Genomic DNA, 17,156 nt, shown 5'->3' with positions numbered 1-17,156 from the left:
ATTTCTCAGACTAAACAAGCAAAAAGTTCAAGGTTAAAAGATTGTTTCTGGATAAAACAGTGAGTAAGAGGAGATGTAATAGAGATGGAAACTATTTCCAGTATTTGCAGGAGCTGAGAAATGGAGCAAGGGAGGGGTTATTTTGTGTTTTGTTTCTTTTGCAAACTTTATAACCATTAAAAAGGTGTTCTTCTGGACTTTTGTGGTACAAAATTAACAGGTGTTTAAACATGGTTATTGGAGGCAGTAAGGCTGTGAAAACTGCAATATTACTTAAAAAATTTTAAAAATTGTGGTAATATATACATAACATGAAATTTACCATCTTAACCATTTTAAGTGTACAGTTCAGTAGTGTCGAAAATATTTACCTTGTTGTGAAACCAGTGTCGAGAACTTTTTGCAAAACTGACATTATATACTCATTAAACAACTTCGCATTTCCCCCTCCCCCCAAGCCACTGGCAACCACTATTTTATTTCCTTTTTCTAGGAATGTGACGACTCTAGATACCTTATGTAAGTGGAATCAGGCAGTGTCTTTTGTGACTGGATTATTTCAACTAGCATACTATCCTCAAGGTTCATCTGAGTTGCAATATGTGTCAGAATGTCTTTCCTTTTTAAGGCTAAATAATATTCCATTGTCTGTATATACTACATTTTGTCTATCCGTTCATCCATGGATGGATACTTGAGTTGCTTCCACCATTTAGCTATTGTGACTAATGCTGCTGTGAACATGGATGAACAAATATTTCTTTGAGACCCAGTTTTCAATCCTCTTGGCTCTGTACCCAGAAGCTGAATTACTGGATCATATGGTGATTCTATTTTGATTTCTTGAGGAACCTCCATACTGTTTTGCATAGTGGCTGCACCATTTAATATTCCCACCAACAGTGCTCAAGGGTTCTGATTTCTTCACATCCTTGCCCACACTTAATATTTTATGGATTTTTTTTATAGTAGCCATCCTAATGGATGTGAGGTGATACCTCATTGTGGTTTTGATTTGCATTTCCCTAATGACTAGTGATGTTGAGCATCTTTTCATATGCTTGTTGCTGCAAAATGGTTTTAAGTACCAATATTCTTTATTTTGAGAAGATGAAAACTTCTCTCTCCTGCATTAATACTGAGGGAAATTCTGGTAAGCTTTAATAAGGTACAATGCTATTAAACACTACTGAAAATTCAAAATATTGATATATCAGTATTCTGCTATAGCTTCTCAGTTAGTCAAGAACATGACTTTAAAAAAAAACTCTAAAATTGGTTAATCTTTCATCCTGTGTTTTAACTCTTATATTTTTCTTATCTCAAAAATTCTCCTGAACAGCTGTGAGCTTCTATTTTTCAAAGGTTTTATTACAAGTCACCAGAAAAATGCTCATCCTCCCTCGCTCACGAGATGGAAGCGAGAGATAAACATGTTGTCCTAAGGAGAAAATTTATGTTATCCAGAAGCTCCAGTAAACTATTTCTCTTATCAAAGTCTCTGTGGTTTCTGTAATGTTATACTTAGGTTTAGTTACTCAACAGTGTTTACTTAATACCTACCCTGTGTTAGATACTGGCCACCCAAAGATAAAATGGTACAGTATCTGCCCTAAAAGATCTTATGGTCTAATGGTGAGAGCAAACAAGAAAGTCAACACGTTTAACACAGAACAACATGCTTTGCCACTGAGAACCATCTGCCTAAGGTCCTATGGGAGGATAAAGGAAATTAATCAGGTGAAGCCCAGAATTTAGCACAGGAGGGGTTTGTGAGAGGTGGGGTGGGGGAATGAGGTGAATATAAGGGCAATTTAGAAATATTTTAAGATATTAAAAACATAACTGAAGTTTTCCTACAAATATTTTGAAGTTCATCCTTAGTCCCTCTTGTCCTTCTATTTTTAGTTGATAATTTTGACCCATCTACGTATATTTCAATGGCTAGATGTGGAAATTACAGATACCTTACTGGGTTATTGCTTGAATTTTACACAAGTACAAACAAGTGGTGATGCTTTAACTGCCTGGTTTTACAGCCATGATCTTACAAGGTCATTTTCTACATAATTTATTTTGCACTAAATTTGTGTTTCATTTTTGTACTGAAGGAGGAAAATTTATAGTTCATAAAATAGTTTCATGTCATGTTAAATGTTTTAAGATCTTCTTTTATTCATTTTTACCTTACTGCCAAGGCACTGATTTCCTTGGGATCTTATATTCTCATGTTTAGGTAATTCAAAAACATCGATTAAACGTCTTGATCTAGAGACAGAGAAGTCTCCGTGATATTTGAGTTCACGGCTGATTTTAACTTACAAAAGTGAAGGTGTTCTTTCAGATATTTGTGTTTGGGTTAAGAAAGCTCCTGAGTGAAAAGTGTATTGTGGGTTGAATGGAATTACTATCAAATAATTTCAGATTTGACATTGTCTCATGAAATCATCAAGCACATTTCTCTCTTTCTACGTGCGAGCACATTGAGATGCACAGAACTCAAGTATTTGACCAAAGAAATACAATCAGTGTAACAAATTACAATATGAGCAGACAGTCAAAGAAGTCTGCCACTTAGCCTAAGTGGATTAGTTTCAAAAATTGATATAAGTATTCTGCCCTCTCTGGGCGACTTATTGAAAGTTGATGATTAAAAAAAAATAGTAAGCATTTGCATGATTCTACTTTCACTTCTGGCATATGTAATTTGCTTGCCACTGTACTAAATAAAGAGATGACTCATCTAGAATTTTCTTTGACTTGAAGGACTTAAATAAATGGAAATGCATGCAATGAGATAGAAGGAAATGCATATAGAGACAAAGATTGGTAACAGAACGAATACAAAAATGAAGAAGTCTCTCTGTTTTGAATTGTGCCTTTTAAATGCCATTTCTATCTCCTCTCTCCACATTTCTGTTTGTAATGGCAGCTGTCTAGCTTCTTGTCCCCCTGCTTTCATGATCGGTGGTTGACATTGGTCCTTCTCTTGGAAGGCTGAGTTTTAGGGAAATGGGAGGAAAGCCAGTTATTTTGGTCCTTCAGTTTTCCTCTTTCACTTCTGCTGGGAGACATACCAGTGATGGGGTCTATTTACCCACCATGCCTCTTTCTTCTCCCTTTTAAATATATTTTTATTGAAAGGCTTATCATATATTTTTTAAATGTTCTTCCTTGATTGAAGGAAGGCTGTGGACTTTTGTTTTAATTATTAAAAGGCGCTAACGTGTACTGAATATTGATGTGTGATGGGTGGTGGTGTACCTTATTATGTACATTCTCTGATTTAATCCTAGCAATACTTCCATAAAGTTACTGTTAGTAATCCCGCAAGGTCTCACAATTTAGTAGTAACAGGAGAACCAAAGTCGAGACTGTGACTTTCAGCCTCTAAAGTCTATAGAGTTACCACCATACTATGTACCTTGTCCCCCAAAACCCAGCACACAGTGCTTTCCACATGGTGAAAAATTAATTACAGTCAAAAATTAAGAAATACACATTTCCACAGTAGAAGAGTAAATACAATCCTAAGCAGTAATTTGCTAATTATTTTTTACCATGGAGGATATAATTTGATAATAAATCTTATATATCCTATGTGCTGCACAAACATTTCCAACGTTCTTAAATTATTAACCTTGAACCCTGTGATATTCAGAAAATATTAAAATGGAAAAATGCAATAATATTATCAATAACCCTTTCTATATAATATGGTGAAGTGAGTGAAATGTGATGAGTTACTTTTATTTGGAAAAACGTGTGACTCTGTTTTGGCTCAAGGGTGTTAATATTTTTAGTGTTAGCTTTGATTTATTTTCTTTTGATCATACAGTTATTACATTCATTTTCCTTAGTCCTTAGAGAGGGAAAAACACCCTAACTGCCAAATGCTAATGATGTGTTTATAGGGTCTTAAAGTGTACATCTCATTAGGTTTCTGGTTTTCAGCTGGGAAGAGTTTATGAAGTCAGCATTTGCTTCTCTTGGGTGAATTTTGCTTGCGTATCTTAAAGATACATTTACCATCTCCCTCAGGTGATTTGTGCCAATATCTGTCCTTCATTATTATAGCAACAAAAGTTTTTCACTTTGCAGTCTTACGCAGCTCAGATAAATTTAGTTTGTTCTTCCAAAAATATTAATAGTATACCTGCTGCATGTTTTTTCAAAAAATATTTTTTGTTCTTCATTTTTGAAAGCGTATGTTTATCCAGAGAAAGTTTATGAATCAATATGAGGTCTGTTTTATACTTTTTAGAAAGTTTGACTTGAACTTTGGTGTTAAGCATCCTCAAGATATAGTTTTGTTGTTGTGATTGTTTTCATATTTAAGCAAATAAAAATAGCTCTTTGTGATACCAATTATAGTGTTTCTATGAAGACATAAACCTAACATCCTGCCCCTTTTTGTAATATGGCCTCGTTCTCTCTAGCCACATGAAGCCTGAAATTAACATGTTAGGAGGACACTGAGATTCTCTTAGATTCTTCTGTGGTTGGCTAGAGCTCTCACAGCAAAACACCGTGAAGAAGCAGCAATTTCGATATAGTTCTTTTTGTTCTGATATACGCAGGAAAGGGATAATAATAAAAAGCTTAGATTTGAATTTCATACTTTACAGTGACTTTCTTGCAATTTGGCCTCACAACTCTCTTGTTGGTAGGTAGTAACCCATTTTAAAGAAAAGGACACAAAAATTCGGAGGAGTGAGTTGCAAGTCCAAGTTCACCTAGGTAGAAGAGTCACAAAATAAACTTGGCAGTTCTGATCACAAGCTCTGTGAGTTCCCCTTCACTTTCCATGATTACGTGCCATAGAATGAGAAGAAAAATGGAGTAAGCACCTCTAAAGTAATTTAAATTACAGCATGTTTTGGCACCCCACATTCAATCGGAGGGCTTATATTTTTAAATGTATACAATATATATACATTATATATTACGTGATAATATATATTTATTATATAATATACCTTAAGTATATTATATACTCTTTCAGTATATTTTATATATATATGTATACATAAAATATATATGTATGTATATATGTCTTAGATGATCAAATTTTCCTTTTTAAGGAGTTTTTTTTGAGTGTGTCAAGGAGAGATAGTCTGAAGGGCTCTTTCACATTGTTCACTTTGGAAATGATAGAGAGACAAATTGAGATTGTAGTTTCAACATATGAATCCTTTACTTTGTTCATAGCTGCAAACGTTTTTTGAGACGTTCCTGAGAACAAGTTCACCTCTTCAGGCTTTTGATAACATGAAGGAAGCAATTAGCAAACTCCTGCTAGCAGCTGAAGTATTCAGTGAAACATCTACTCTGGGACCAAAGGTCTTCCATAGGTAAAGACAAATTTCAATGTTAAAAAAAATTAAAAAAAAAACCCTACTTCTAACAATCGATTGTTAGTGAAAATATATCTTAATTATCACAAGTAGGTGCTACTTAGAAAATTTTATATCCGTGTAAAATATGAACTTCTAAACTTATGTTTTCTAATTTGTTGATCCTAAAACTTCAGAGCATGTTAAAGACTCACCAGTATTTAAATAGTGGTGACAAGAAATAAGGCACAGTTATTTAAATTATCTTTTTAATTGCAGCCCCTTTCAAGCTCAGTTATTTTTATCATATATGCTTTCCATTGACTAGGTATATTTTTATTTATAGATTTTTATTAACAAAATTCATTAACTCTTATCTCCATATCTCAGTTTACTTGAGTATAATTTAATGCCTTTTTCTGGGGAAATGTTAAATCGAGTATGTCAAAACAGGAGGTGCCTTCATGTAAGCTCTATATGTGAATAAGAATGTAAGCTTTATATGCGAATAAGAGTGTAAGCTTTATATGCGAATAAGAATGTAAGCTTTATATGCGAATAAGAATGTAAGCTTTATATGCGAATAAGAATGCCTAGCACGGAGGAGTAGGAGAGCTTCCTTTTCCATATTACGTTTTTATGGAGTCACTTCATTGCTTCGTTTAATGTATTATGAATACTTCGGATATATTTGTATTTTCTGTAAGGAACGAAACAGATTCCAAATCCAAAGATAACTTGTATTCGATTTTGGATTATCCAAGCCACTGCTCTTTGTAATTAGTATGGACCTTGAAATTTAACCTTAGTGATTAGTAATGATATAGTATCAAATAATAGAGTAACTACAGCAAATAGAATGTATTTTTGTTACCTTGTGTTTTTATTTCAGATGCAGATTATGTTTTCAGCTTTTAACTTTTGATATTGGTTATGGCAGTGTCAGGTCCCCTGTAGTGCTCCAGGTGAGTATGCCGGAGTCCTCATGGGATCTTCCCCTTTGGCTGAAGTAAGTGTGTGTGTGTGTGTGTGTGTGTGTGTGTGTGTGTGTGTGTGTGTGTTGGTGGTGGTGGTGGTGGTGGTGGTGTGTTCATTCATAGTAACTGATCAATAAGTGCAACTTGCGTCAAACTTACTACAGACTTATATTTACTGTGGTTCAGAGAATTAACTAGCATATGGAGAGTCTCTGATTTGAGTTACAATACCCACTCTGCATCCCTGTTGAACAAATATGGATTTTTTTGTGGTTCAACCACTGTTTTTGAAATACATGTGGAATAAAGCTAAGTATGTGTTAATGCAGGAAAACAGACATTTAGATAATAGAAAATAGCAGGTAACCTAGCTTATTCATATGGGTTTATAAAAAAGGTAACTCTTTTATTCTTTATATATAGATATTTAGTTTAAAATTGGCCTATATTTTAATTTTAAAAGCCATAGGAATTTTTGAAATATTTGTTTTCAATATTTTTATAAATATATGGAAATTTAAGAGTGTTTTTGTACACTCTGATTGTTTTACTTCCTCTTAAATTAAATTAACTCATTCAGATCATCTCCTGCAGCATATTTTTAATCTAAAATAGCCCTTAGTGGCAAGAAGATTTTAAAATTGATTGCATTAGTCTATAGAAAGCTATCTTGGGATATGGCATGAGAAGAAATGAAGAGAAACAAAATAAAATTATGTGCAACCAGAGTTTGACTTCATACTGTAATGACTGGTTTTCAAACTATTACACAAGGAGAATGATGACATTATATATGGCTCAGACATTTGGCTGAATAGTTCAACGATTTATCTCTAAAATTTTGAAATTTTATGAATCTACATCTTCTGATGGTCATTTATTCATTATTTTACACACATATCTAATAGTTTATATTATGATTTTTAAAATTTATTGTTCAGAAATGTTATTTCCATAAACACAAGGTCTTCAACAATGAAGAAGTTCAAGACAAACTAATTTGATTTTACAAAACAGTTAATGTTCTTATAAAGAATCGTATTTTCAAAAGAGCATTACTTAGATTTTCTAAAACTGTTGACCTCCAAAAGGACCACTAGATGTCAGTTCTGATCTATAATCCAACGGGAAATGAATCACGTCTTAGAAGTGGTTTCACTGCATTAAAAGTAAGTCAATGAAAAATATTTGCTGTGCTTTTGCTCTTTCACAGGTGCATGAGCATTTGAAGTTTCAAGATGATGATAATATGGATTTTGAGGACCAAAACACAGAAGAATTCCTTTTAAAAGACACTTTCAATTTTCTCCTGTCTAATGAATCTTCACTTTCCATATTTTCTGAGATATTTCAGAGACTTTATGGATCAGGTATATTTAAGGTAAGTGCGTATTTTTGTACTGACAAATATTTATTTCATTTTTGGAAGGTGCCATTTTCTTTACTGTGCAGGTAAGCAACGTGATAATTCATTTGAAATTGATTTGTATCCATTATATAAACCTCTTAATATTTTTCCGACCTAAGGACCAATATTATTTTTATGTCTCCTAAGTATGTGACTGACTGATTATGATGAAATTATGGGTTGAAAATGAAGTAAAACAGTCCCTAATTCCCAGGGAAAATTTGTGGTTATAATGAAGAATACATATTACATATTGTAAAATACTTTAAAAGGAATACCTGAACCTTTTAGAGGCAGTTAGAATAGCCGTGAGTGCTCTAGATTAACATCAAGGGACTAGAGTTATAATACTAATTTTTTTTAAAGCATTCACATCTGGTTAACGTCTTTGGTTAGATAGATGCTGATGATTAGGGAGTAGTGCTTCCGAGTAAGCTTGGTTAATTTTTATGATCTGTTAATACAAGTTTTCTTGATGCATAAAAAAATATGTACAGGTTACTAGGTACAGTATTGTTTTCTATGTATCTTTCAGTTTTAAAACCATAATTGGAAAATTTGGAAAAGTAGAATGTGAATGGTCTCACCAAGAAGCAATGCTCTACAGAGAGATGGTTTTGAGAGAGATGACATTATAGACTGTTGTTTCCCTATGATTTTATTGATTCCTTCCTAGAGTTCCCTGTTTCCCTTCCTTAGTGAGTGGATTGCCATTAAAACCATTAGAACCATTTGACCCAGAGGGAATGGTAATATGTGTATCTTTTGCTCTAAGGGATGAATTATAATGAAAAATGAATGTGAGGAAAATGGGGGGATGAGTCTGTTTACTAGAATCCATGAAACTCGAGAATGGTAATGTCCCATACATGAGGTTCACGTGTAAATTTGCTGCTCTGACCTTTTGTACCCTGAAGACTAAAAAAAGACTTTTCCTGCATTTCCAAACTGTCACACTCATTCTGTCCTTCTGGGCCCAATTTCCCAACCTTACTACCAAAGTAGTACTTACTGAGCTATTTCAGGTCCTTTGGTCAAATAGGAAGCTTTCTTATATTCTGACATCATTTTGGCAAGTTAAAGTTATTATGTTTTATTTAGAATTAATTAGCCCAGCTGTTTATAGAGTTCAAAATTTGGTTCTTGAATTGTGTTAAACATGGTTTGACTTTGTAGCAATTGCTTAAGAGTTGCATTTTTCCCCCCATTATAGGGTGAAAACTATCAAAAAGAACTAAATCAATGCCTATCTTTGGAGGAGATTAACTCAATTATGACTTTCATAAAGGAACTCAGGAGTTTGGGACAATTCCAACTGGTAAAACAAAAGTGACCTTTGATTCCTCTTGATTACTGAGATTACAGTAGATCAGCCATAAGAGACTTGATTTTGACTTAAAACTAGGTGAAGATATTTCTTTAAGGAATAGAAATCTTTGTAAGCTTCTTCTTTTCAGAGATATAAATATTAAGATGAGCAGAATGCATATTCTTTAAGAGTTTGCAGATAATACCTGACTTACTAAAAGTGAAAGAATATGGAATTAGTATAGCTGGCAGGATTTAATAGTTCTTAAGGGGAAAATGCTAACATTTTTCCAAAAAAGTTTGCTTTTAGCTTTGTAACCAAAATGTAACCAAAATTTCCTTCTGTTTATTATGCCCTTTTTCATTGTGTAAAAGTAAATATTACTCAATAGAACAATAATATTTTTTAAAACTACCTAAATCTTAATTTGTTGTAACTCTGTAGCAAAATCCAAAGAAAGAAAACGTAAATAATTATAATAACTTTTACTGGTTTCAGCCAAAAAATATATATGGCATTTATTTTGTTTTCTATGTATTTTCCTGGATTCTGTTAAGTTATTGCTCAATATCAAAGGATAATTTATTACATATACATGTGCACGCTCAGTACTTGCCTTGTTTCCAGTTCTGCCCTTAATAGGTAAATTATATTGGATTCATATTTTTCTACCTAAGATGTGTTTATACAAAATATCTCTTTAAAATAGCATTTTAAAAAGTCTACTAATAATTTACTATTAATCTGTTTGAATAAAATATTTATTTTTTACTTAAAATAATCTGTGTATTCAGATGCTACTTGTATGAATTATAACCAAATTACTAAATTAATTAGTGAAGGTTTGACACTTGTTTTTATAATTTAGCTCCATATTTTAGAGGGTTCAAAGTAAGCTTATTACTCCAAAGATAACATAATTGATGGGTTATTTTAATTAATTTAAATATAGTAAGTATTACATTCATGACAGTTTGGGTCCATACTCTACAAAGATAATCAGAGACCTGGCTTCATCCTTCATCCTTCAATATCTTCAATTTAAGATATTGTGAAAGTAAAGAACGTCTCTTGGCACAATGTGAAGAATAGAAGAATTATTTTGTAGCAGAAAGGGCAGACACTAATTTCCTGACTCTCAGAGTAGAAAGAGGATAACCATAGATTTTTTTTTGGTAGGATTAATATCTCTCACCCTGAGATTTGTAAGGCACTTGTAACCCAAAAGAATGTCTCCTCATTTTTCCTGCTACCTGACTCACTGTTATTCAACTGTTTTCAGGTATCTATAGAAAGCAGATATCCATTTCCTTTCAATGAAAAGGGAAATAAAATTCACCCCATTTGAAAGTATAAACATCAGCAAAATTAGTTCCTTATAAAAAGTGGCATTTACCTTGACAGCAACACAGAAAATTAAATTATGGTATAGATAATGGATTTTAAATAAATATCTGATTTTTTAAATATCTGAATAAATAAATATAAGACCTTTCCTAGTAATACTACATTTTATTTTCCATAACTTATTCTGATATTCTGCTTTCGAATATTCCTTCTCAGCTCTTCCCATCTACTACTCCTGGGCTTCAATCTTTGATGCGTGAATTTCATGATATGGCAAATCCTGTGGGGAAACCTGGTTCCATCCTGACCCAATACTGGTCTCTTTTAAATGTATTCGAACAATTTCAGCTCCTGAATAAAAAGGCACAGCCACACCCGCTGGAATGGTAAGAGAGCCACAAATTTGAATTGTGCAACCCCAAAAATCTCTAAAGATTGATTTCAAAAGGCATTGCCTACATTAAAGAAAGCAACAAAAAGAAGTGTGTCCAAAAATTCATGCTCTGGAAAATAAGCTTCTTTAAAACATTGAAACCATAATGATTCTAGTGGTCTTCAAACACTGTAACAAAAATATATCCAACAGTTTTTCAAACCATCAGGACTTGACTCCATTCAAAAGTCATGTTTAAAATTAAAAGTTTCAAGCTAGTTTCATCCTGTGATATATATCCTTGAATTACGGGAGCATCAGACAGAGAGAATTAGGTGAGATTTGTTTTATGAACCATCAGTCAGAGTGGAGCCCGAGACGGTATGAGCATTCATTTGGAGTTTTTGAGGCATGACTTTATTCTAGGCAAAACCTATCCAAATTTATAAATATGTCTGTCTCTACCGCAAGATTAGAACTTTTTTTTTAGAAGATGGAATCTCAGAGAGAAGCATTCGGCCAGGAGAAAAGGTCCTTGGCCTCCTATGTCCACTTCCATTCTAATGAGGGGTAGTAATGAGTGAATAAGCGGGTTGCTGGGCCAGAGAACATAGTAACACTCCCAGTTGCCAGAGGAAGGGGCAGTGCCTATGGTGCCAGCTAAGTCTGCTTCCCTTTTATATGATAGAATTAAGTGAGTATTTGACTTGTCTATTGCCAGGAAAACAGAAGTAAACCTAACCTCCCAAGGGAATGAAAGACTAGATGGCTGTGCACGATCATCAGTGTCTCTGAAGTTACCCTCACGAACGGCCTCAATTCTACTGACTTGTCCTTCATTTCCTTCTGCCTCGGGAGACAGCGAAAACAGTCCTATAAGAAACATTTTTTTAATAGTTCAAAAATACAAGTAATCACATATTCAAAGAATTCATAGGACATCTCCCAGGACCAGAACTCACTTTAATTGCCACATCTTTATGCAGCTGGGCTTATTCTCTCAATACTCCGAAATAATAGGATTGATAGAAGGTTTTGTTTGTTTGTTTGAAAATTAGGTTTTAAATAATACAGCCTACTGTCCCTTTGTTTGTTCTTTGCACTCACTCAATCCAAGACTGTCTCTTTCGCCGTTGTCGATGAGGGAAGAACAGACTTGATTTACCAAGGAGTCTATTTAAGTATGGTTTTTAACTTTGGGTGAGTTCCTTTGAGATATGCAAGCTTTGGAAAGTTTATTCCCAAAATTTGTCTCAAGGTCCACATTTGTTATAAGGTTAAGCAATTGACTTAATCTCAGAATATTGAATTTAAGCCTAATTCTAACCCTAACTGATTCCTTCCAACAATGAAATTTACTAAAGGTCAGTTTTAAATATAGTTAGAAAAAGTCAGGACCTTTTTGAATCAGACAGACTTGGATTAAAAAATCCCAACTCTAGAGTTTATTAATTACAGCAGGTAAGATTTTCCTCTGAGTCTCAGTTTCCATACCTGTAAAATATGGATTATACCACCTACCAAGTATTGTTTCAAGATTACATAAGATAACCTCCATCATGTACTGCATAGTGTGTGGTGTGCTGCAGACCAGATAGGTAGTAAATATTAATATACTTTCGGTTTCCTGTTCCTATACCATCCAAAAGTCACTTCAGCATCGACAAATGGGGTATATGTTTTTCTTTCATTTATAGGAAAATCAAGATAAGTATGAAAGCTTTATCTAAGTTAACACTAAGATAAGTAAACTTGAAGTCTTTATCAAGAAACAATTACATAAATTGTTTCTAGAACATTTTAAGAAAAAATACTCAATTCTAATTATCTTCAAGTTTACCAGTGAATGTATATATATTTAATTATCATTCATGTGTATTACAAGGAGGATGCATATGATACACATTTTCCAGATGAGGAAACTGAGGTGCTGAGAAGATGGGTTATTTGCCCAAGCCACGCAGCTACTTGAGTTGAGACTAGGGCCCTGGCCTTTTGCCTGTCATCCAGTGCTTTACACCAAGACCTCATGCTGACAGGAAGATCACATGTAGTCATTCATAATTGCCCTTATCTTCACAATGGTCTTCTCCAGTCTTTCATACCAAAAAAGCCAATTTTACATACCTGTACTATCTGTGGGGTTTAATGCCTTCCTCCACCCTTTTAAATAAAAATCATCTGCTTATAGCAACAAGGTGAGGAGAAATAAAGTCAAAAAAGCAACATTTAGAAAAAGTGACACTTAAGTCTGTGCCCTGAGGCTCAGAATCCAGAGGTCCCAACAGAATTAGTGGAAATCTTAACAGAATGAAAACACTAAAATCAATGTGTGTGTACTCTCTGCTAATTTTCACTTTACTGGAAATAAAGTAGCAAGTGTAATTTGCTCTAATCACATGCTTTCCATGAAAATACACATTGTCAAAACAAATAAGTTATTCACAAAATTACACAAGAAATCACTTGCAGGATGAGTAAACATACAAAGCATCCCATTCCATTAAGATAGTAACATTTCTAAAATTCAGTTTACATGCATTTCAGGGTTGTATCTTTTATGAGCTTTGTTTAGAGTGTTTACTTCATATGAAATCAGAGATTTTTTTTTTTTACCTTGGCCTGGCACTCAAACTTCAAGTAAACGTATCTCACCCCATGCTTGCTTTATCTATTTCTTCATTCCTCGGAGGAGGAAAGTTATTTTAAAGTCCTAGACATCATAATTTTTCACCCCTGATTACATCATTGCATATACTAAAGGGAAAAAAAGACTTTAAAAATAAAACTGCAATAACACGATCACACCTCCCAACATTAACTATAGTTTTAGTTCCTTGATGTTTCTTAATTTCCTATCTGATGCTTATATTTTAAGGGAATTGAAAATGCCTTATTCATCTCTACTAGTACAGTACAATATCTGGAACAATAAATCTTTATAAAATGTAATTTAACACAGAGCGTTTGATTGAATCTTCATAGCATCCTTGTGAAGTAAGGCCAGTGTTGTTATCTCTGTTTCTCTGGAGTAGAAATGGAAGCCTCACAACCCAGCACAGTAAAGTGAAGTCACATCCTGTCCAGTATTCTCTATCATCAGGACCAGCAATTTTTCTGTCTGCAACTTAAGATTACTTTGGTCCCAAATTTGGGGATTTAAAGGCCAATCTGGCTGAGCATTTAGTTATACAACAGAAAAATGAGGCAAACACACCAAGATATAACTAACCCTTAAAATTCATTCCTGTTCATCAGAGTTTAAGGATAGAATCCTTGGCAGGACAGGTCACTTTCTGCATGGTACGCTTCAATTTCTTAGATTATATGGATGTTCTTCTCAGTCTGTGTCTCAGAGTTTCCAAGGCTTCTTGCTTCAAGACTTTGTAATTTTAGCCAAACAGATTCCAATAGGAATGTGTGTTTCTGAATCACTTCAGTTGGACCTAGGCTATCAGAGATTGTTCCCTTTTGGACCAAAGAGTGACTTTTTGCCCTGGTTTTCTTCAAATGTGCTTCTGCTGATTAAAGATGATGAGATTTCCATCCACCTCACTTGAGACAAGATTGCCAGTTTTGAGGAATGAAATCCAGAAAGTTTTTCTTTGTGTTCATCAAAATAACTGTGCTCACACACAGGAAAAAAGATAGTGTGTTAGATGTAATTTCCATGAATTTTGTTCAGTGCATTGATCCAGAGATGTTTGATATTGCATTCACAGGAATTCTTTCGCAGAGGATGAGAACATGAAAAAACCACAAGTACCATTTAATGCAATTGAAAATAAAAAAGGTAAAGGATGTAGTCCCACTTCTTTCTACATGAAAAACAAGTATTGTGTGGCCAAAAACATAAAAATGTTTAGCTTTATTAGCAATCAAAATTAAACTTGAAAATGCTGTTTTCCCTCAAATTTGGAAAGACTTTTCCTCTTGAAGATAATAGAGTTGGGAAGAGTGTAGGAAAATGAGTATTCTCATGTTGCTGGTGGGTGTATAATTTAGAACAATCTTTCTTAAGGGGCCATTTAACAACCTGTAAGAAAAGCTTTAAAAGTTATTCTTACATACCAGAAATTTCACTTCCAGATATTCATTTTAAGGAAATAATTAAGAACGTACACAAAAATTTAATTACATAAATTACTAATAAATGAAAAAAATAGCAACTACCATTATTGCAATAATAGTGGATTGGATTAAGCTATAGTCATCCAATAAATTACTATAATGTATAGCCAAATAGCTATACATTAAAGATGTTGAAGATATATTATTAAATGAAACAATTGGCTACAAGCAATATGGACCTTAAGGAAAATTAATGGTGATTTTGATTTTCTCTCTTAAGCTTATCTCAATTTTCAGTTTTTTTCCTTCTAAAGAATATCTGAGCTTTATGTCACATGAAAAGAAAATGTTTCTAATTTTCAGAAGAAAAAATGAAAAGAAGTACATGTGTCTACATTTTTTTTTAAAAATCCAAGTTTTCCTACTACATATCAAGGTTTAATCCAATGTAGTGGTTCTGGGTGTGTAGCCCCTAAACCAACAACATCAGCATCATCTGGGAAGCTTGGAAAATTCAGATCTACTGAATCAGAATCTCTGGGTATAAGGCCCAGTATTCTTTATTTTAACAAGCCCTTCAGATGATTCTGAGGCATGCTAAAGTTTGATAATAAAATGAATCAATAAGGTCAGGGAAGAACTGATGTTAAACTGCTGTTCTGATTGTCTTTCTCTCTCCCACCATTTTTTTCTTCTCTAAATGATTTCTTTATGCACTCTGTTTTTATTCACTCATTTGTCCCATTGGTATTTATTAAGAAGTCTTTTAGATAAATGTTTAGTTGAATTTAGAAACAAAGTAAACATCAGTGGAACCAACTGGATGGAATTTATGTAATTCTAATGATTTGAGAAATTATAGCCATAAGATCATAGAACTAGAGGAATTCTGATAGATCAACTTCAAGCAATAGATGGCATTTAGACCATTCATTTTTCTCCCTTAATATTTTCTTATTTGAAATAATTATTCTTATTTGAAATAAATATTTATCTGCAATTTGAACCAAATAGCTTCTTTTGTTTTACTCTAGCTTTCAGTTTAACTTAGAAGTGCTTTCTGATGTAATAAAAATTAAATAATAAAATATGTGTTTTATTAAATTATCCTGAGTTTCAGATACCTAATATGTATTCTTTTTATTTTGATTAATAGTTTCATTTTTTAATTTACATTTCTTTTTTTAGCTGCAGTTCCACAAATTATTAATGAAACCAAAGAAATACATTGCATTAATGGTGAGTTCCAATGAAAGTGCTTCAGAATCATAATCAACAGTTAGGTTGAATAAATCATCATATTGGGGCATCTTTAGGCTGATACTGTATTTTATGTAAATTTTCAGAAGTTATGAGATTTCTGAATGAATTCATGTTTGCTACTTTTGTATAAAAAGATTTTTAATTTTCCATTTTTGAAAATCAAATATTATATTTTTATATTTAAAGACAGTAACTTCCAAACTTATTTTGAGGGGCCCTAATGGTGCTAATGCTTTGCCTTGGGGACTCTCAGATGGAAGAGCTTGGCATCTCCTCTATATATTGATTTTTAGGACTCTCACTACCCAACAGTGATCCTTTTCTCCCAGATTGTTGATATAATGGATAGTACTTGATTTGAGTTTTCTTTATAACAATTGAGAGTTTAGGTTTTTTTGTTTGTTTTCTTTTTTTGCGGTACGCGGGCCTCTCACTGTTGTGGCCTCTCCCGTTTGCGGAGCACAGGCTCTGGACGCGCAGGCTCAGTGGCCATGGCTCATGGGCCCAGCCGCTCCGCGGCATGTGGGATCTTCCTGGACCGGGGCATGAACCCGTGTCCCCTGCATCGGCAGGCGGACTCTCAACCACTGCACCACCAGGGAAACCCCACAACTGAGAGTTTTTAAGCCAAATTTCAATTTCTTTTCTTAAAATTCATGAATTTTTTAACCAAGGTATAATCAATAATATAAATACATATATAATAGTAATACATTTTAAGTATTATATAGATTTTTAAAATTTTAAATAATTTTCTTCATTCTGGTCAGTATTATTCCAGTGGTCTTGCAAATATATCATTCTAGGGAATCTTACTGACTTTTCCAAGATCACAGTGCTATTAAATGCACGAGCTGGATCATGAAAATGGGTCTTCAGATTCTTTGTCCAAGGCTCATGTATTATCTTAATATCCTATAATAATATGATGGAAAAATAAGAATTCTATTTATCAGGTTTGTTTTTTGGCAGTGTATACGTTTTTAACATATATATGTGTATATATATATATATAATTGGTGCTGAAACATACACAGAAAATTTAGCCTTTCAAAAAAAATCTATTCTGATA

The 17,156-nt window shown here is 33.4% G+C and overlaps 1 protein-coding gene across 3 annotated transcripts in view; it reads left to right on the top strand.

Moving 5' to 3' along the window:
• Positions 1 to 17,156, top strand: part of CPED1 (cadherin like and PC-esterase domain containing 1) — a 301,570-nt gene that overhangs the window by 120,652 nt on the left and 163,762 nt on the right. For all 3 annotated transcript variants that reach the window (XM_060156796.1, XM_060156797.1, XM_060156798.1), the window contains exons 7-13: positions 5,212 to 5,354; positions 6,229 to 6,301; positions 7,527 to 7,694; positions 8,935 to 9,039; positions 10,594 to 10,763; positions 14,473 to 14,543; positions 16,010 to 16,060. In XM_060156796.1, coding sequence (XP_060012779.1) covers positions 5,212 to 5,354; positions 6,229 to 6,301; positions 7,527 to 7,694; positions 8,935 to 9,039; positions 10,594 to 10,763; positions 14,473 to 14,543; positions 16,010 to 16,060 — 781 coding nt within the window. The remainder of the gene's footprint in view (positions 1 to 5,211; positions 5,355 to 6,228; positions 6,302 to 7,526; positions 7,695 to 8,934; positions 9,040 to 10,593; positions 10,764 to 14,472; positions 14,544 to 16,009; positions 16,061 to 17,156) is intronic.

Source organism: Lagenorhynchus albirostris, chromosome 8, assembly GCF_949774975.1.
Source record: "Lagenorhynchus albirostris chromosome 8, mLagAlb1.1, whole genome shotgun sequence".
Classification (NCBI taxonomy): Eukaryota; Metazoa; Chordata; class Mammalia; order Artiodactyla; family Delphinidae; genus Lagenorhynchus; species Lagenorhynchus albirostris.
The sequence above is the reverse complement of the archived record's forward strand: the minus strand, read 5'-3'. Positions and strand labels throughout refer to the sequence as shown.